General features: G+C 33.9%; 2 protein-coding genes across 2 annotated transcripts in view; both read left to right on the forward strand.

Annotated features, from left to right (window-relative positions):
• Positions 1 to 20,590, forward strand: part of LOC125680118 (uncharacterized) — a 51,915-nt gene continuing 31,325 nt past the window's right edge. The window contains exons 1-18 of the mRNA XM_056153515.1: positions 1 to 73; positions 3,098 to 3,145; positions 3,380 to 3,406; positions 3,506 to 3,535; positions 3,758 to 3,784; positions 3,882 to 4,003; positions 4,864 to 4,944; positions 5,052 to 5,094; positions 5,396 to 5,548; positions 5,696 to 5,743; positions 14,391 to 14,417; positions 15,019 to 15,048; positions 15,177 to 15,203; positions 15,290 to 15,408; positions 18,787 to 18,873; positions 18,992 to 19,031; positions 19,121 to 19,177; positions 20,473 to 20,487. Coding sequence (XP_056009490.1) covers positions 31 to 73; positions 3,098 to 3,145; positions 3,380 to 3,406; positions 3,506 to 3,535; positions 3,758 to 3,784; positions 3,882 to 4,003; positions 4,864 to 4,944; positions 5,052 to 5,094; positions 5,396 to 5,548; positions 5,696 to 5,743; positions 14,391 to 14,417; positions 15,019 to 15,048; positions 15,177 to 15,203; positions 15,290 to 15,408; positions 18,787 to 18,873; positions 18,992 to 19,031; positions 19,121 to 19,177; positions 20,473 to 20,487 — 1,024 coding nt within the window. The 5' untranslated portion in view covers positions 1 to 30. The remainder of the gene's footprint in view (positions 74 to 3,097; positions 3,146 to 3,379; positions 3,407 to 3,505; positions 3,536 to 3,757; positions 3,785 to 3,881; positions 4,004 to 4,863; positions 4,945 to 5,051; positions 5,095 to 5,395; positions 5,549 to 5,695; positions 5,744 to 14,390; positions 14,418 to 15,018; positions 15,049 to 15,176; positions 15,204 to 15,289; positions 15,409 to 18,786; positions 18,874 to 18,991; positions 19,032 to 19,120; positions 19,178 to 20,472; positions 20,488 to 20,590) is intronic.
• Positions 8,114 to 11,733, forward strand: LOC125680821 (uncharacterized). Its single transcript, XM_048920590.2, has 2 exons — positions 8,114 to 8,653; positions 9,118 to 11,733. Exons 1-2 carry the CDS (start codon positions 8,253 to 8,255, stop codon positions 9,854 to 9,856), a joined length of 1,140 nt encoding a protein of 379 aa, XP_048776547.2. The 5' UTR covers positions 8,114 to 8,252; the 3' UTR covers positions 9,857 to 11,733.

Raw genomic sequence — 20,590 nt, forward strand, 5'->3', positions numbered from 1 at the left:
TTCTTATCTCTCGAGTGCTTTACGTCGTTCATGATGTTTTCCCGACTGCTTGTCTTCATACAGATAGTATACGGTGAGTGAAATTCAGCTACTTACTGGGATACTTTCCTTCTTAGGGTAATTTGAAGACAGAATCAGTGCACAATAACTGGGAACCAGTCACACACTGTATTGGACGACTAACAAAATCTCACGATAACCAACACGTCTATTGTTGCATACAGAGTAGACTGAAATGATTGACGAGTCGGTTAATGTGATGCATTTAAATATTTGACTCAAAATTTCTACCTTTAATTCAGTATATCTACCTTTGTCTCAGTATCTCTACCTTTGTCACAGTATCTCTACCTTTGTCTCAGTATCTTTACCTTTGAGTCATTATTTCTATCTTTGTCTCAGTATCTCTATCTTTGTTTCAGTATCTCTACCTTTGTCTCAGTATCTCTATCTTTGTCCCAGTATCTCTACCTTTGACTCAGTATCTCTACCTTTGTCTCAGTATCTTTACCTTTGTCTCAGTATCTCTACCTTTGAGTCATTATTTCTATCTTTGACTCAGTATCTCTATCTTTGTCTCAGTATTTCTATCTTTGACTCAGTATCTCTACCTTTGTCTCAGTATCTCTATCTTTGTCTCAGTATATCTACCTTTGTCTCAGTATCTCTACCTTTGTCACAGTATCTTTACCTTTGTCACAGTATCTCTACCTTTGTCTCAGTATCTTTACCTTTGTCTCAGTATCTCTATCTTTGACTCGGCATTTCTACCTTTGTCTCATTATCTCTACCTTTGAGTCATTATTTCTATCTTTGACTCAGTATTTCTATCTTTGTCTCAGTATCTCTATCTTTGACTCAGTATCTCTACCTTTGAGTCATTATTTCTATCTTTGACTCAGTATTTCTATCTTTGTCTCAGTATCTCTATCTTTGTCTCAGTATCTTTATCTTTGTCTCAGTATCTCTACCTTTGTCTCAGTATCTCTATCTTTGTCCCAGTATCTCTACCTTTGTCTCAGTATCTCTATCTTTGTCTCAGTATCTCTATCTTTGTCCCAGTATCTCTACCTTTGTCTCAGTATCTTTATCTTTGTCTCAGTATCTCTACCTTTGTCTCAGTATATCTACCTTTGACTCAGTATCTCTATCTTTGACTCAGTATCTCTACCTTTGTCTCAGTATCTCTATCTTTGTCTCAGTATCTCTATCTTTGTCTCAGTATATCTACCTTTGACTCAGTATCTCTATCTTTGACTCAGTATCTCTACCTTTGTCTCAGTATCTCTACCTTTGTCTCAGTATATCTATCTTTGTCTCAGTATATCTATCTTTGACTCAGTATCTCTATCTTTGACTCAGTATCTCTATCTTTGACTCAGTATCTCTATCTTTGTCTCAGTATCTCTACCTTTGTCTCAGTATATCTATCTTTGTCTCAGTATATCTATCTTTGTCTCAGTATTTCTATCTTTGACTCAGTATCTCTATCTTTGTCTCAGTATCTCTATCTTTGTCTCAGTATATCTACCTTTGACTCAGTATCTCTATCTTTGACTCAGTATCTCTACCTTTGTCTCAGTATCTCTACCTTTGTCTCAGTATCTCTATCTTTGTCTCAGTATATCTATCTTTGACTCAGTATTTCTATCTTTGACTCAGTATCTCTATCTTTGACTCAGTATCTCTACCTTTGTCTCAGTATCTCTACCTTTGTCTCAGTATCTCTATCTTTGTCTCAGTATATCTACCTTTGACTCAGTATCTCTATCTTTGACTCAGTATATCTACCTTTGTCTCAGTATCTCTACCTTTGTCTCAGTATCTCTACCTTTGACTCAGTATCTCTATCTTTGACTCAGTATCTCTACCTTTGTCTCAGTATCTCTACCTTTGTCTCAGTATCTCTACCTTTGACTCAGTATCTCTATCTTTGACTCAGTATCTCTACCTTTGTCTCATTATCTCTACCTTTGTCTCATTATCTCTATCTTTGACTCAGTATTTCTATCTTTGACTCAGTATCTCTACCTTTGACTCAGTATTTCTATCTTTGTCTCAGTATCTCTATCTTTGTCTCAGTATATCTACCTTTGACTCAGTATCTCTACCTTTGTCACAGTATATCTACCTTTGTCTCAGTATCTCTACCTTTGTCTCAGTATCTCTATCTTTGTCTCAGTATATCTACCTTTGACTCAGTATCTCTATCTTTGACTCAGTATCTCTATCTTTGACTCAGTATCTCTATCTTTGTCTCAGTATCTCTATCTTTGTCTCAGTATATCTACCTTTGACTCAGTATCTCTACCTTTGACTCAGTATCTCTACCTTTGTCACAGTATATCTACCTTTGTCTCAGTATCTCTACCTTTGTCTCAGTATCTCTATCTTTGTCTCAGTATCTCTACCTTTGTCTCAGTATCTCTACCTTTGACTCAGTATTTCTATCTTTGACTCAGTATCTCTACCTTTGACTCAGTATTTCTATCTTTGACTCAGTATCTCTACCTTTGACTCAGTATTTCTATCTTTGACTCAGTATCTCTACCTTTGTCTCAGTATTTCTATCTTTGACTCAGTATCTCTATCTTTGACTCAGTATTTCTATCTTTGACTCAGTATCTCTACCTTTGACTCAGTATTTCTATCTTTGACTCAGTATCTCTACCTTTGTCACAGTATCTCTACCTTTGACTCAGTATTTCTATCTTTGACTCAGTATCTCTACCTTTGAGTCATTATTTCTATCTTTGACTCAGTATTTCTATCTTTGTCTCAGTATTTCTATCTTTGTCTCAGTATCTCTATCTTTGTCTCAGTATTTCTATCTTTGTCTCAGTATCTCTACCTTTGAGTCATTATTTCTATCTTTGACTCAGTATTTCTACCTTTGTCTCAGTATCTTTATCTTTGACTCAGTATCTCTACCTTTGTCACAGTATCTCTACCTTTGTCTCAGTATCTTTATCTTTGTCCCAGTATCTCTATCTTTGTCTCAGTATATCTACCTTTGTCTCATTGTATTTGCTTTTGTCTCGGTATATCTACCTTTGCCACAGTATCCCTACATTTGACTCGATATATCTACTTTTAGCTGACGTCTTCATGAGTTCAAGCAGTTGCCATGATTTCCTCAGTAAAGGTAGGTAAATGTAGCACAGACGCTGGCTTTTATGACAAACAAAGAATGTTTGCATCTACGTAATATAAACAACATATTGTTATGTTCGTTTTTTGTAAGATGAAAAAAATAGGTATTCTCCAAGTAACTCTTTCCATATAAAGTAAGCTTTATGTGACGTAAGCATGATACGTGTATCTTTATGGGGCTATATGAAATAGTGAATAATTAGATAATTTATTTTATTTTCTCCAGGAAATGCTTTTAGTTGCCCTTCCTGGAGTGAGTATGCTTCATGCTTCCATCCATTGAGGTTTTCAATGAAAGAATATGAAATATTAAGTGAAATGTAGTACTGAGCAATATTTTGCCATGTTTTAGATGCTGAAATTAACACCAATTGCAGGATAAGTAAGTAGAAATCCATCGGTAATTTTTATTGTTGTCTTATTCAATTTTTCTCACGAGTAAGTAAAATATTCCTATGATTGGCATAGCATAACTGACCGTCTCGATAAGAAAGAAATGTCGTAAAAATGAGTCCACGACAGCTTTATTGTGTTTCTATTTGTAGAGCAGAAATATTTAGCGTGGAGTAGTTATGATTACTGACTTAAGTATTTTAATTTCCAGACCTACGACACGTGGATCCCGCTATAGGTAATTACCGGTATACATATTCTAAAAATAATCATTCTTATCCACGGGTATGGGGAATCCATTTAGAAACTGATGTGGCATGGCTCTTTGTTTTTAGCGGAGTATTATGTTGGAATCCTCAGTCAGACAACGTTGGTGGGATGCTTTGTCACGGACCTGGGTTCGACTCCTTACTTTAACGAAAATTCACACGTGATCGCTACATGTAAACCGGGGGCAGTAAGTATGGGATTACTTCATCTCCACCATTTTACCTTGGGTGCATTGGAATGTAATTCTTTTCGAATTCAATTTCTGCCACATTTTATAAGCGTCTTAAAGAGCAGTGGGGTTCGGTGACTTTGCGAGGATCACAGACACATTTTAAAAATCTGGGTACTGTGAACCTCACCACCTTCAGAAAATTTTGTATCCACTCCATTTTTACAGTGTTGTATGCTTGCGTGAAGCATTGCAGTTCATCCGCTCGCATATTTTCAAAAATGAAATCTATTTCTTCATATTTACATTCTACTTTCATTTCTTTCGGAATTCCCAGCTGTTAAAATAGACGTACTATATTTATCAAAATTCATACACACATTGTTCACTACTACATCGCATTCATGAGGAAATGGCTGTCATTACAATTGGTAAAAATATCGAAGGCAAAAACATTGTAAATGTATATAAATGTTACATAAATGTTACGACCAATGACTCTCTCTAGTCCCTAAATATGATTATTTAATTTGCAAAGATTGAATAATCAGTCGGCAATAGTGTTGTAGAGTTGAAAGACACATTGATTGACAGTTCCCAGACTCAATGTGTCTGTGATCCTTGCAAAGTCACCGAACCCCACTGCTCTTTATGACGCCTATAAAATGTGGCAGAAATTGGATTTGAAAAGAATTACATTCCAGTGCATCCAAGGTACACGTATTAATTGTATGAATCAATGCAGAAAGAGATAAAAGATACAGTCTGGCAAAAATGTAAAATAATTTAATTGTTTTGGTAAGGGGAGATAAGCGGTACCCAGACTTCGAATGTCTGTGGTACAGATAGGAACTAACAGGCGTTGGTTCGTTTTACAGATGTGTTTTTGGAGAAGGGTCGGTGATGCTTATGTTCAGGGATGCACTTTGACCTCGACAGATTCCGTGCCACATTATCATGTAACTACCAATGCATTTCTTGGTTATTTCATCACAACGTAAATAGTGTTTCAGTGGAGACTTACAATGTTGTAAAAATGAGCAATGCATCTTATTATTTTGAATAGATTTGTCAGGGAGACTTTTGTAACCATGGACAAAGCAGCACTGGTAATGATATTCTTTTGCCCTCATAATCAGAGACAGATTTTGGGTTGTCCGTCTGTCTATTTACCAGCTAAATTCTTTGGTCAAACTTTTGCATGGTGATAGGGCTTTCAAATTTCACATGTGTATTCTTTGTGATAAAACATTTCTTTTGGTACCAAGGATTTTTTACCTCATGGCCTTGACTTTTGAGTTTAGTACATCAGTGTTTCACAGACATTTGATTTTGTTCTATAGTCTTCTATTTTTTTTCTCACCCAGAATAGGGGTGATTTCTAATGAACTTAACATCTATTTCGTACAGAGTTGGACGTTATAAACAACATATTACGAAATTTAAATCGCACAACGCTTGCTCCTCACTCTACGCATGCACACCACGCAACGCATGCGCATCACACGACAAGTGTACAGCACTCAACGCACGCAATCCAGTTCACTTATCCACCCCAAAACGGTATAAAACAGCAATGACATTTTTAAAGCTTTCTAATGTAGACATAGTTTGGACCTATAATATCCAGTACATTATAGTACAAATATACAGAGCGATCAATAGAGAAAGCATTTATCAGTTAATGATCCCTAAATTCTTTGTTTTCAGTCCATGGCTCTCCACACACCCATACCTGCCAAGATATTTTCCAGAGCGGTAAATGTAGCACTCAGTTGTTGAACTAGTTTAAGGACAATGTTTATCATGTCTGCCCCAAGGCAAGAACTGTTCCTTGAGGAGGGAGAGGTCGCCCATGGGCAACAGTTCTTGCCAAGGGCAAGGGGCTGACAAAATGACTCGACAGTCAGTATTCCATTAATATTTATATATGGATTTCTACGAAATTCACAAAAATACACGATACTTACAAACTGTTTGCCAACATATGAAATACAAAAAATGATATACAGAAAAAATTGAATAATACAATCATACTTCAAAACAAACTTCCTTTTACTCCACTTCAAATTCAAAGTTAACATCAGAAAAGAGTTAATCGGTTAATTTAAACAGTATTTTTTTATGAATAACATAATAAGGATTAGGCAGCAGGCAATGCCTATATAAGCCTTCTCCTTAAAAGTACAAGGTAAAGCCCACATAATTATACACACAAAAAATTACAATATAGATATGAAGTAAAAGGATAATTTGTCATTCCAAATATAATGATTATATAAGTATTATGATTTCTTGATATGAATAATAGGCTAACAAAATAGAAATGTGGGGTGGTTAATGGGAACTAAATGACATACAAAAGAGAAAAAAATGAAATCAAATAAAAATAGTGGAAGAAAAACGAATAAGTACAACAGGAGAAAAAAAGATTGAGAGTACCGACTGAAACATGATAAGACAAGTACAACAGGAGAAAAAAAGATTGAGAGTACCGACTCAAACATGATAAGACAAGTACAACAGGAGAAAAAAAGATTGAGAGTACCGACTCAAACATGATAAGACAAGTACAACAGGAGAAAAAAAGATTGAGAGTACCGACTCAAACATGATAAGACAAGTACAACAGGAGAAAAAAAGATTGAGAGTACCGACTCAAACATGATAAGACAAGTACAACAGGAGAAAAAAAAAGATTGAGAGTACCGACTGAAACATGATAAGACAAGTACAACAGGAGAAAAAAAGATTGAGAGTACCGACTCAAACATGATAAGACAAGTACAACAGGGAAAAAAAAGATTGAGAGTACCGACTCAAACATGATAAGACAAGTACAACAGGAGAAAAAAAGATTGAGAGTACCGACTCAAACATAATAAGACAAGTACAACAGGAGAAAAAAAGATTGAGAGTACCGACTGAAACATGATAAGACAAGTACAACAGGAGGAAAAAAGATTGAGAGTACCGACTCAAACATAATAAGACAAGTACAACAGGAGAAAAAAAGATTGAGAGTACCGACTCAAACATGATAAGACAAGTACAACAGGAGAAAAAAAGATTGAGAGTACCGACTCAAACATGATAAGACAAGTACAATAGGAGAAAAAAAGATTGAGAGTACCGACTGAAACATGATAAGACTATACATACATGTACAGATAGTTAATCAGTTGGTCCACTCACTAATTTACTACATGTACATGATATCGATTTTAGACAAATGCTTATCAACATTTGAATATTCTTTAAAAGCGCTGATAAAAAAAAAACCCATTTTATTCATATATAGGGACTACATTTGCTATTACAGGTCGTGTAACGTATGTAGCGATTCTCAGTGAATTGCACCATTCATTTTAAACATATCCGTTATACTGAAACAGGTGTAACAGGAAAGGAGAAAATGCAACGGACCAGACCGGGATTCGAACCCGGGCCCCCTGAATCTCTAGTCAGGTGCTCTACCAACTGAGCTAACTGGCCACCTGTGATCGAACCCGGCCGACCGCTACATTCCTCCCTCCTTAAATTGTCTTCGCCCCTGAAGACACAACCCAAGTTCTTATTAGCCCCTGGGAGGACTTTCACCTCCAAGTCCAGGGGTGGTAAACGGCACCAAATCTGTAACGGGAAAGGAGAAAATGCAACGGACCAGACCGGGATTCGAACCCGGGCCCCCTGAATCTCTAGTCAGGTGCTCTACCTAACTGGCCACCTGTGATCGAACCCGGCCGACCGCTACACAGGGTTGATTACGATCATTCCCTTAGCTACTAGTATTTAACTTTGTTCGGTAATTTATCATCCTGACAATTCAACTCTTATAATATTTCTTCCGATTCCAACTAATTTCATTCTTAATTTTGGCTAATTACGTAACACCTAGACATTTATATGAGACTTGCTTTCTTTCGGTTAATTAAGGTAGTACTCTACATCGTCATAATGGCTGATTTCCTTTAAAAACATGGATGAAAAAATCAATATCAGCAATATTTGACTTTTCCTTTTCTATTTAAATACCTAGCCGAGTAGCTCAGTAGGTTAGAATACCGAATGCGGGACTTCCGGTCTACTTGTTGTAGTGAGCACGAGGAAGTTTTGTGTGTCGGAAAATTTACCTTTTTGCGTCTACTGTGAGTAGTATATTTGCCGACTGCTGTTCTGCAGAAGGCTTTATGTATATATGTTTCAATTTTCTGTGTAAAATAGTTAGACTTTGAGAACATTGTAAATAATTGTGCATAAACGTGAGATGGCAGCCACGTCGGGTGGCAGCCATCTTGGCGGATCTAACAATTTATTCAAAGACAGAAAGTACTGTCGTGAGAACACTGTGGTTGTAAATGTTAGAGACAATTCTCTCATCAAACCCGAGGGAATAATACAATTCGTCAATGAGAACTGTGGTTTGGGGTCTCTTTATGCATGTGTGCCTAAATCAGGTAATTTGTATGAACTTACTCTTGATGGAAAAGCACCAACACAATATTTGCTGGAAGGAATAAGACTTGGCAATGATTTGTTTGAATGTCGTGAAGTTGTACAGACTTCACTGATTGTTAGTTTTTTACACCTTCCTGCTTACATAGATGATGGAGAGATTGAACAAACTTTAACATCAATGGGTGTTGAATTGCTGTCACCTATTAACAGGTTGGGAACACTTCCCCTATAGCGAGATATTCTCGCTAAAACGCGATTATCCCTCTTTAGCGAGAAATAAACATTACCATAAACAGGTGATTTGGCGTCTTTATTGAAAATAATGGCAAATCCCGTGCAACGCTGAATAAGTGCGACACGCACTCAACATGATGTGAATTGTTTCTATGAAATTGACAACATAGTCATGAAATTACATATCAGAGTTGCTGCATAAGAGGGAAGCAGTATGAAATCCAATACACATCGTGAGTGTTTTTGTTTCGATTCATATATTTGCAGAAGTATCAGACATTTTATCACTTTTTCTTCTTTTCACGTGAATCACGAAAAGATGTACTCCGCGGGTGTTTTTCTCGGTTGTACGGGATCTATTTATTCTCGCTAGAGAGGGATAATCGCGTTTTAGCGAGAATATCTCGCTATAGGGGAAGTGTTCCCAACCTGATTAACAGACGATTTTATCCTGGAACTACAATTGCTGACGGAACAAGGTACGTTAAGGTGAAACTACCTCCTCATATGCCCTCTTTTCCATGCACTGTGAAATTTCAAAAGGAGTATCATAGGTGTATTCATAACGGTCAAATGAAAGTGTGTTCGCTGTGTTACGTGAGTGATCATTTATTTAGAGCATGTCCAAAATTTGTGTGCTTCAAGTGTAAGCAGCAAGGTCACTACGCGAGGGCCTGTAAAAATCACTTGTGTGAGCAGTGTGGTGAATGGACATTTAAATGCCAGTGTTGCATGAGTGATCACAGTTCTGAAGAAAACAATGAATTGGAAGTGTCTGAGGTGGAGAAAGAGGACGTGTTGGAGGGTAACACAAAGATGGAAACAGAAGAGGCGAACGAAGGGGTGCAACATGAGAACGAAAATATAGACGAATCACTTATTTGTGCGGAAACAAAACAAAAGAAACATACTGAGACGACAGAAAATCAAATTATTGTGAATAAAAACGATCAAGTGAATATGTCTACTAATAAAAATGCCCCTAAGGATGGTGAAAACGAAATTCAAGAGCGGGAATTGAATGAAGCCTCTCAAGATTGTGAAAACATGATTCAAGGGCGGAGTGAGAGTGACTCTAATGTAGGAACAGATTCGGAAAATGAAATCATCATCGTAGAGGGGAAAGCCAAAAGAAAAAAGAAATTGAAGAAGAAGAGAAACGCAAAAAAGAATAAATGAAATGGAAAGAATGGACAAACTATTATTCTTAATTACAATCATGGTGATAGTAACTTCGTGGAACTGTAATGGATTGTGTAATGTAAATAAGATGAAAATGATATTGAGTTTATTGGATGAAAGGAAGTATGATATCATTGGTTTACAAGAAACTCATTGGCGAGATGACTTCATTGAAAAATATAAACATTTATGGAAAGGAAGTATTATGTACAATAACTCTGAGACGTCGTCAAAGGGTGTAACTTTTTTGATTAGAAATGAATTAAAAGATAATATTCAATATGTAAAAGGGTGCGATGGTAGATTTCTACATATAAAATACAAAGAAAATGATGAAAATGTTGATATTATAAACATATATGCACCTAACGTTGCAAAAGAAAGGGCCAATTTTTTTCAATATATGTCTAGTATCATTCCATATTCAGTGAATCTTATAATACTAGGTGATTTTAATAACACACTTGCAGAGATTGATAGATGTGGTAAGACACGTCATGTTTATGACCAGGGTTACAAAGCCCTGTTCAATATGATGAATCAACATGGTGTAGCAGATTTATGGAGAAGTAGAAATAGAGGAGAAAAGGTTTTTTCAAGAAAAATGTTAGTAGGAAACATGTTAGTTCAAAGTAGAATAGATTACATTCTAGTTTCACACGTTATAAGAACATATGTTAGAAATATATTTTATGTTGAAACTACACTAAGCGATCATTCGATGGTCGTGATGTACTTGAATACATGTAATACTGTTTGTGAAAGAGGATCAGGGTTGTGGATACATAATAATTTGCTATTGAATGATGATACATATAAAACAAAAATCATAGAAATTATTGAAAGAGAAAAAAATTGTATATTATATGAAAATTCAATGTTGGTGTGGTGGGATAATTTGAAATACAAACTCAAAAAGTTTTCTCAAAGTTTTAGCAAAACTAGAGCCAGGGAACGAAATAAAGAATATTATGGTTTACAAAACAAAATGCAAAGAATTTCACAAAATTTAGCAAATGGAGTACAAGTTGATATTGAAAAATATGAAGCAATCAAACAAGAATTGTCAGATTTTGAAAATGAAAAGTGTCAGGGTGCAATACTCAGATCAAAAGCACAGTGGGCAAATGAATCAGATAAATGCACGAAATATTTTTTTAATTTAGAAAAACGAAGACAAGAATCAAATTCAGTAAAAGAATTGTTGAGTGACACAGAAGAAATAAAGAAGGATATTGATGCAATTTTAGAAACAGAGTACAATTTCTATTCTAACTTATATTCATCAGTGCGAATTGACTCTGAAAGTAAGGCACAGTTTTTGTCATATGTGAATAGAAAAATTGAAGAAAATGATAAGGAAATGTGTGAAAGGGATATTAACAAAGAAGAAATTGAAACTGCAATCAAGGAAATGGCTAATAATAAAAGCCCAGGATCTGATGGGTTGACTGTTGAATTTTATAAAATGTTTTTACCACAATTAAGAGATATTCTACTCAATTTATTTAAAGAAATTAACAGAAAACAAACGATGTCTAACTCTATGAAAATGGGTGTTATTACGTTGTTATACAAGAAGAAAGGAGATAAGAAATTGTTGAAAAACTGGAGGCCTATAAACCTGTTAAATGTAGATTATAAGATAATAGCAAGAGTTATGGCAAATAGACTGAAACAGGTATTACCAAATATTGTGTCTGAAACACAGACTTGTTGTATAATAGGAAGAGATATTGCAGATACTCTAGTTAGCATTAGAGATGTGATTGATATGGTAGAGATGGATAATTTAGAGGGTTATGTGGTTAAAATTGATCAGGAAAAAGCTTTTGATAGAGTGAGTCATGAGTATTTACTTGATGTATTAGAAGTATTTGGTTTTGGAACCCAATTTAGAAAACGGGTACAGATATTTTATACGGATATATACAGTAGTGTAAAGTATAATGGGCATTTAACTAAATATTTTCCTACTAAAATTCTGTTAGACAAGGTTGTCCAATATCTGCATTATTATATGTTTTATCAGCAGAACCTCTGAATTATGTCATGAAACAAAATACAGTAATAAGAGGTATTCCAATACCAATGTCAGAAAAGAATGGGTTGATGTTTCAACATGCTGATGATACTACAATGACAGTGTGTGACAAATATTCTGTTTTTGAAGTTTTCAAAGTATTTGGCATGTATGAAAAAGCATCTGGTGCCAAAATAAACATTCACAAGTCTGAAATAATGTGTATAGGAACTGGTAGAAGTTTTGAACAGGAAAAGATATCATTGAGTGTTTCTGAGGCAAGTGTCATGAAAATTCTTGGTATTTATTTTGGCAAAAATGGAGTAGAGTGTGAAAATTTAAATTAGAGAGACAAAGTTAGAAACATTAAGCAAACTCTTAATTTATGGAGAAAGAAATCCTTAGCAGTTCAAGGTAGAGCCACTTTAATTAATACCTTGTTTATGTCTAAATTATGGTACTCATTGTCAGTTATATCGATTCCACAATGGGCTAGAGACAGTATTCAAAAGGAATGTACCAATTTTTTATGGAATTTTGGCTCACACTTGGTATCTTATAAAACAATAATTGGTGAAAAACACAATGGTGGTTTGAAAATAGCTGATATCTATCTAAAAATGTTATCATTTAGACTCAAGTTTCTTGCAAAGCACTTTTGTTGTAATAAAGATTTTCTGTGGAAACATATTTTTAGATATTTCCTATCAAAGATTCAAAATTTAGGAGCAGGAATGGAGATATTTTTACTACAGTTTAAGAAAACAGATTTAGAGGGTCTACCACAGTTTTACAATGAATTATTTTGTGCATGGTATGCCATAAAAGATTATATCATTGTTACAGAAAAAGAAAATTATGTTTTTAATTATTGTCTGTTTTTTAATCCGAAAGTACAAAGAAGAAACAAAATGTTGAATTGGAAAGATTTTATTAGTGCTAGTATTACACATGTCAAGGATATTTCATATGAAGTAATTCCGGGATTTGTACCAATATCATGTATTGTGGAGATTTTTCAAGAACAAAATTCAGAGGTAAATGTATCACTGATTACAAAAAATTATAAGGATTTGTTATTATCTATTCCAGAAGAATGGAAAAATTATGTTCATGAAAATGAGTACAAAAGAACATGCTTTCAGCCAAATTTTGATATTTCATATAGAGATCGAAGGATAGTGTTCCAATCCGGTACAGTACAAATATTTTATAATTTGTTAGTTCAAAAAATGTTTCAAGAACCGGTGTCAAATATTTATTGGCGAGATAAACTTGATATGAATGATAAATCATCCATTGAAAAGCGATGGGAAACGGTATGGGTGTTATACAAAACACCAGATATTACTGAACTGGATTTCAAAATTTTTCACAATATTATATTTACATATGAGAAACTTTTTAAGATAGGGAAGTCTGATTCTAAAATATGTCCAATTTGTATGCTAGAATGCGAGGATATAATGCATTTATTTATTAGATGTAAAGAGTTGGCTGAATTTAAGAACAATTTTGTTATTTATCATCTTGAATCGTTATTGAAAGATTGTGAAAGTGATGTTTTTAACAGATTAAACTTTGAAGAAATATTCATGACAGCATTACATAAGGGTATCAAAAACGTGAATGTATTTTTTGTAAATTATTTTATATCAGTATGCAGATTTTGTATTTATAGAAGAGGACAGATTTTTTTGCAAAGTGAAAAGAAAATTGATATTGAAAGGCTTTGTAGATATACGTTGAGACATTACATTTCATATAACCATTATCAATTGACTGTTTTAGAGAAGAAAATGAACCTGTTCAAAAAGTTTTTCTTACATAGAAATCCTCTATTGAAAGAAACAGAGGGAATATTATTGTTCATATTTTAAATACAAAGTGTTTTAAATGTGATTGTAACTGATGATTAGTCTGTGATATCTGTTTAAATGTTAATCAATAAAAGAGAAGAAAAAAAGAATACCGAATGCTGAACTGTAGGTCGCAGGTTCGAGTCCAGCAGGGATTTTAAATTTTTTTCAGATTACCTTCTACTAAAACTGTATTTTTTGACAAAATAAAGTAAATTTGAAATTTTTCAACTTCAAAATATTGTTGTACATATCCTCCACTTTTCATCTACATCAAATTTCTTTGGTGTAGCATACATCCTTAAACTGCTATCAGGTTAAACATCCGGGGGTTAATAAATCTCATTCCCATGATGAATCCAGAAGTGTTTTTATGTCAATCGTTTATTCATGTGTTTTGATGTTAACTGGGCCGGGATGAATGGTCAAGCAGAGAATGCAACGTGTTTTAGATTAATTATTGTGGAAACTATATTTTGTAGCTCGCTGTGATATTGATGTCAATGTTCTAAATTTCAGAGTCTTTAACACGCGCGAAAAGCCACAGTTAGATTAGTACTGTCTGATATATCTTTTATTTTTTGAAGTGAGCTTGATGACATTCAAATTACAACGATTTTTTCTTATTGTTATTTTTTCTTTCTTTCAGGAAGTTCTTTCAATTGTCCATCCTGTAGTGAGTTTTGGAAGTTTTCTTTATAATCTTGAAATCCATTGAGACCTTTATTGTGATAACATGTATTATTATACTTTCATGTAAAATACTCGAATCTGATTGGTCAAGAAGCATTTGAAAAAACATATTGTTACCCTCTGAGAACAGAAAACACACCCTCCAGGGTGATAGTATCTAGCAACGGGTAACAGTACTTGACAACGGGTGATATTATAAAAAAATTATCACATGCGTCAAATTTATGCGCGTACGGTTCGCCGTAGATTGTTAGACGACGTCGTTTGAGCGTTTGTAATAAACACGAATACCCGCATCGATATACGAAAAATCGCATAACATTGATTGATCAATGTCAACAGACGCAAGTCTTTCTGCTTTGTTGTTTATTTAACATTCAGTATAATAAAACAAATATTGCATGTAGTTGAGGGTAACATTGAAAATTTTCACCCCTCGAAAAACCATTGTCAACCTCGGCTACGCCTCGGTTGACAATGGTTTTCTCGGGGTGAAAATTTTCAATGTTACCCTCAACTACATGCAATATTTATATAATATAATATTGCAACATTTTATTTCTTTTTCGTTGTACATTCTACAGATGTGGAGATTGACACTAAATGCAGAATAAGTAAGTTCAATATCACCCCCCCCCCCCAATTTTCTGACAGTTAATTGTTAAATCAATTAATTTCTATGGACTATGAAACATGATCAAAGTAATATTATATAATTCAAACTGCATTTATGTATTGACAGGTTTACGACACATACGGCCAATAGTAGGTAATAAACAAATGCTTTCTTCGTCTTGGAAGATGTGTTCATAAAATAAAAGAAAAAAAGTTGAGTTTTACTTCCTAACATTTAAGCCAGCCATTACCTAAGAGTGCTCGTTCAGTCGTCGTTATTGGGATGTTTCGTCACGGATTCCAGTACGTCTTACTTCAACCAATCATCCCACGTGATCGCTGTATGCAAACCAGGGGCGGTGAGCAAATTTCAGAAATTTTTCAATGATGGAAGCAATAATATGTTGGGTTTTTGGTTGCTTTTCTATGACATTTATTTTGCAAATCATGTAATTATGCTTGCTAATTCTTGGCTCGGACATGCCCATATGCTTGAATTCTAATCTACCTAGAAAATAGACCAAATGAAATCATTCGTACAAGTGTGAGATTCGGAAATTCCGCTGAGGGAACAAATCAGCAACCCAGGACAAAGCTTTACCAAGTCCTAGACCGCGAATCTTGTTTCATGTGTGGAATTTCCCAACTACAAAAATGTGACCCCACGAAAATAAGTGATTCTATAGTCAATGTATTCAATAAGTGATTCTATAGTCAATGTATTCAATAAGTGATCCTATAGTCACTATATTCAATAAGTGATTCTATAGTCAATGTATTCAATAAGTGATCTATAGTCACTATATTCAATAAATGATTCTATAGTCAATGTATTCAATAAGTGATTCTATAGTCACTGTATTCAATAAGTGATTCTATAGTCAATGTATTCAATAAGTGATTCTATAGTCAATGTATTCAATAAGTGATCCTATATTCACTGTATTCAATAAGTGATTCTATAGTCAATCTATTCAATAAGTGATTCTATAGTCACTGTATTCAATAAGTGATTCTATAGTCAATGTATTCAATAAGTGATTCTATAGTCAATGTATTCAATAAGTGATTCTATAGTCAATGTATTCAATAAGTGATTCTATAGTCAATGTATTTAATAAGTGATTCTATAGTCACTGTATTCAATAAGTGATTCTATAGTCAATGTATTCAATAAGTGATTCTATATTCACTGTATTCAATAAGTGATGCTATAGTCAATGTATTCAATAAGTGATTCTATAGTCAATGTATTCAATAAGTGATTCTATAGTCAATGTATTCAAAAAGTGATTCTATAGTCACTGTATTCAATAAGTGATTCTATAGTCAATGTATTCAATAAGTGATTCTATAGTCAATGTATTCAATAAGTGATTCTATAGTCACTGTATTCAATAAGTGATGCTATAGTCAATGTATTCAATAAGTGATCCTATAGTCAATGTATTCAAAAAGTGATTCTATAGTCAATGTATTCAATAAGTGATTCTATAGTCACTGTATTCAATAAGTGATTCTATAGTCACTGTATTCAATAAGTGATTCTATAGTCAATGTATTCAATAAGTGATTCTATAGTTAATGTATTCAATAAGTGATTCTATAGTCACTGTATTCAATGAGTGATTCTACAGTCAATGTATTCAATAAGTGATTCTATAGTCAATGTATTCAATAAGTGATTCTATAGTCAATGTATTCAATAAGTGATTCTATAGTCAATGTATTTAATAAGTGATTCTATAGTCACTGTATTCAATAAGTGATTCTATAGTCAATGTATTCAATAAGTGATTCTATATTCACTGTATTCAATAAGTGATGCTATAGTCATTGTATTCAATAAGTGATTCTATAGTCACTGTATTCAATAAGTGATTCTATAGTCAATGTATTCAATAAGTGATTCTATAGTCAATGTATTCAATAAGTGATTCTATAGTCAATGTATTCAATAAGTGATTCTATAGTCAATGTATTTAATAAGTGATTCTATAGTCACTGTATTCAATAAGTGATTCTATAGTCAATATATTCAATAAGTGATTCTATAGTCACTGTATTCAATAAGTGATGCTATAGTCAATGTATTCAATAAGTGATTCTATAGTCAATGTATTCAATAAGTGATTCTATAGTCAATGTATTCAATAAGTGATTCTATAATCACTGTATTCAATAAGTGATTCTATAGTCAATGTATTCAATAAGTGATTCTATAGTCAATGTATTCAATAAGTGATTCTATATTCACTGTATTCAATAAGTGATGCTATCGTCATTGTATTCAATAAGTGATTCTATAGTCACTGTATTCAATAAGTGATTCTATAGTCAATGTATTCAATAAGTGATTCTATAGTCAATGTATTCAATAAGTGATTCTATAGTCAATGTATTCAATAAGTGATTCTATAGTCAATGTATTTAATAAGTGATTCTATAGTCACTGTATTCAATAAGTGATTCTATAGTCAATATATTCAATAAGTGATTCTATAGTCACTGTATTCAATAAGTGATGCTATAGTCAATGTATTCAATAAGTGATTCTATAGTCAATGTATTCAATAAGTGATTCTATAGTCAATGTATTCAATAAGTGATTCTATAATCACTGTATTCAATAAGTGATTCTATAGTCAATGTATTCAATAAGTGATTCTATAGTCAATGTATTCAATAAGTGATTCTATAGTCACTGTATTCAATAAGTGATTCTATAGTCACTGTATTCAATAAGTGATTCTATAGTCAATGTATTCAATAAGTGATCCTATAGTCAATGTATTCAATAAGTGATTCTATAGTCACTATATTCAATAAGTGATTCTACAGTCACTATATTCAATAAGTGATTCTACAGTCACTGTATTCAATAAGTGATTCTATAGTCACTGTATTCAATAAGTGATCCTATAGTTAATGTATTCAATAAGTGATTCTATAGTCAATGTATTCAATAAGTGATCCTATAGTTAATGTATTCAATAAGTGATTCTACAGTCAATGTATTCAATAATTGATCCTATAGTCAATGTATTCAATAAGTGATTCTATAGTCACTGTATTCAATAAGTGATTCTATAGTCACTGTATTCAAAAAGTGATTCTATAGTCACTGTATTCAATACGTGATCCTATATTCAATGCATTCAATAAGTGATTATACAGTCATTGTATTCAATAAGTTATTCTATATAGTCACTGTATTCAATAAGTGATTATATATAGTTACTGTATTCAATAAATGATTCTATAGTCAATGTATTCAATAAGTGATTCTATAGTCACTGTATTCAATAAGTGATTCTATAGTCAATGTATTTAATAGATGATTCTTTAGTTACTGTATCAAGTCTTTTAAAGTCATAATTATTTCAAACACGAGAATTTTTATATTTTATGCCCCGGGGGATACAGTATTTAACCCTAGCCAGACATTTTTTTATTATCAAGGTTTTTGAAGTTATGACCTTCACCTTGGCGTTTGACCTACTTTAAAAAAAATTAACCTTCATCATAACTTTTGAACGCTTAAAGCAAGGACTTTTAATTTCCATATATGTATTCCTTGTGATAAGACAGGTCTTTCGGTACTAAGGAGTTTGATCTTGTGACCTTCACCTTAGGATTTAACCTACTTTTTGAAATCTTTAACTTTGGCTGCTAACAACTTTGCTGCCATACGGGGGCATCAGTGTTTCACAAACTCATCTTGTTTTATTTTATAGATTTGTTATTCTGGGAAGTTTGGAGATGCGTATTTTCGTGGATGTACTATGGATCCAACAACAATTCATCTACTCACTGAAATCAAAGTATTGTGTACACTCACATTGCTTTTCATCGTTAAATAAAAAAAATTATATTTACTTTGGTGACATGTGTGTGCATTGTGATTATGACCGAGTGTTGGATTTTTTTTTTTTTTTACAGACTTGCAGGGGAGATTTTTGCAACCATGGAACTATTTCAGGTAATTTTAATTTTTCAGAATGTTGTTCGTTAAACCTCCAATTCATTATTCAGCTGCTTTAGTATCGAATATCATTTCTTTTCTCTAAGAACTGGAGCTTATTTATAAAATACTGGAAAATACAGCGGACACAGAACAAAATAGTGGTAAGTACTAATCCACAGCGGACACGGAACAAAATAGTGGTAAGTACTAATCCACAGCGGACACAGAACAAACCAGTGGTAAGTACTAATCCACAGCGGACACAAAACAAACCAGTGGTAAGTACTAATCCACAGCGGACACAGAACAAACCAGTGGTAAGTACTAATCCACAGTGGATACAGAACAAAATAGTGGTAAGTACTAATCCACAGCGGACACAAAACAAACCAGTGGTAAGTACTAATCCACAGCGGACACAAAACAAACCAGTGGTAAGTACTAATCCACAGCGGACACGGAACAAAATAGTGGTAAGTACTAATCCACAGCGGACACAGAACAAACCAGTGGTAAGTACTAATCCACAGCGGACACAAAACAAACCAGTGGTAAGTACTAATCCACAGCGGACACAAAACAAACCAGTGGTAAGTACTAATCCACAGCGGACACAGAACAAACCAGTGGTAAGTACTAATCCACAGCGGACACAGAACAAACCAGTGGTAAGTACTAATCCACGTGTCTGTTCTTTAATAACACTGACCGTGTGTCTGTTCTTTAATAACACTGACCATGTGTGTGTCCTTTAATAACATTGACCGCGTGTCTGTTCTTTAATAACACTAACCGCGTGTCTGTTCTTAAATAACACTGACCATGTGTGTGTCCTTTAATAACACTGACCGTGTGTCTGTTCTTTAATAACACTAACCGCGTGTCTGTTCTTTAATAACACTGACCATGTGTGTGTCCTTTAATAACACTAACCGCGTGTCTGTTCTTAAATAACACTGACCATGTGTGTGTCCTTTAATAACACTGACCGTGTGTCTGTTCTTTAATAACACTGACCGTGTGTCTGTTTTTTAATAACACTGACCGCGTGTCTGTTCTTTAATGACACTGACCGCGTGTCTGTTCTTTAATAACACTGACCGCGTGTTTCTTCTTTAATAACACTGACCATGTGTCTGTTCTTTAATAACACTGACCGCGTGTCTGTTCTTTAATAACACTGACCGTGTGTCTGTTCTTTAATAACACTGACCGTGTGTCTGTTCTTTAATAACACTGACCGCGTGTCTGTTCTTTAATAACACTGACCGCGTGTCTGTTCTTTAATAACACTGACCGCGTGTCTGTTCTTTAATAACACTGACCGTGTGTCTGTTCTTTAATAACACTGACCACGTGTCTGTTCTTTAGTAACACTGACTGCGTCTTTGTTTTGTAATATCACTGACCGCGTCTTTGTTTTGTAATACCATTCACCGTACACTTCTCTTTTCAGCCATACCCTGTATTGGTAAGCATCTTTGCCGTCTTCTTTCTTATTTCTTTTGGGGAATACATATTTCTTGTTCACTATACTACATGACCATCATTTTCATTGTTTTGTTATCAGTTAC

The sequence above is a fragment of the Ostrea edulis genome, chromosome 2 (assembly GCF_947568905.1).
Source record: "Ostrea edulis chromosome 2, xbOstEdul1.1, whole genome shotgun sequence".
NCBI lineage: Eukaryota > Metazoa > Mollusca > Bivalvia > Ostreida > Ostreidae > Ostrea > Ostrea edulis.

Excerpts from the sequence above, each read along its gene's own strand:
- LOC125680821 (XM_048920590.2), top strand. The coding sequence starts at position 8,253 with ATGGCAGCCACGTCGGGTGGCAGCCATCTTGGCGGATCTAACAATTTA. Across the intron at positions 8,654-9,117 it reads TTGCTGTCACCTATTAACAG|ACGATTTTATCCTGGAACTA; the intron begins GTTGGGAACACT and ends CCTGATTAACAG.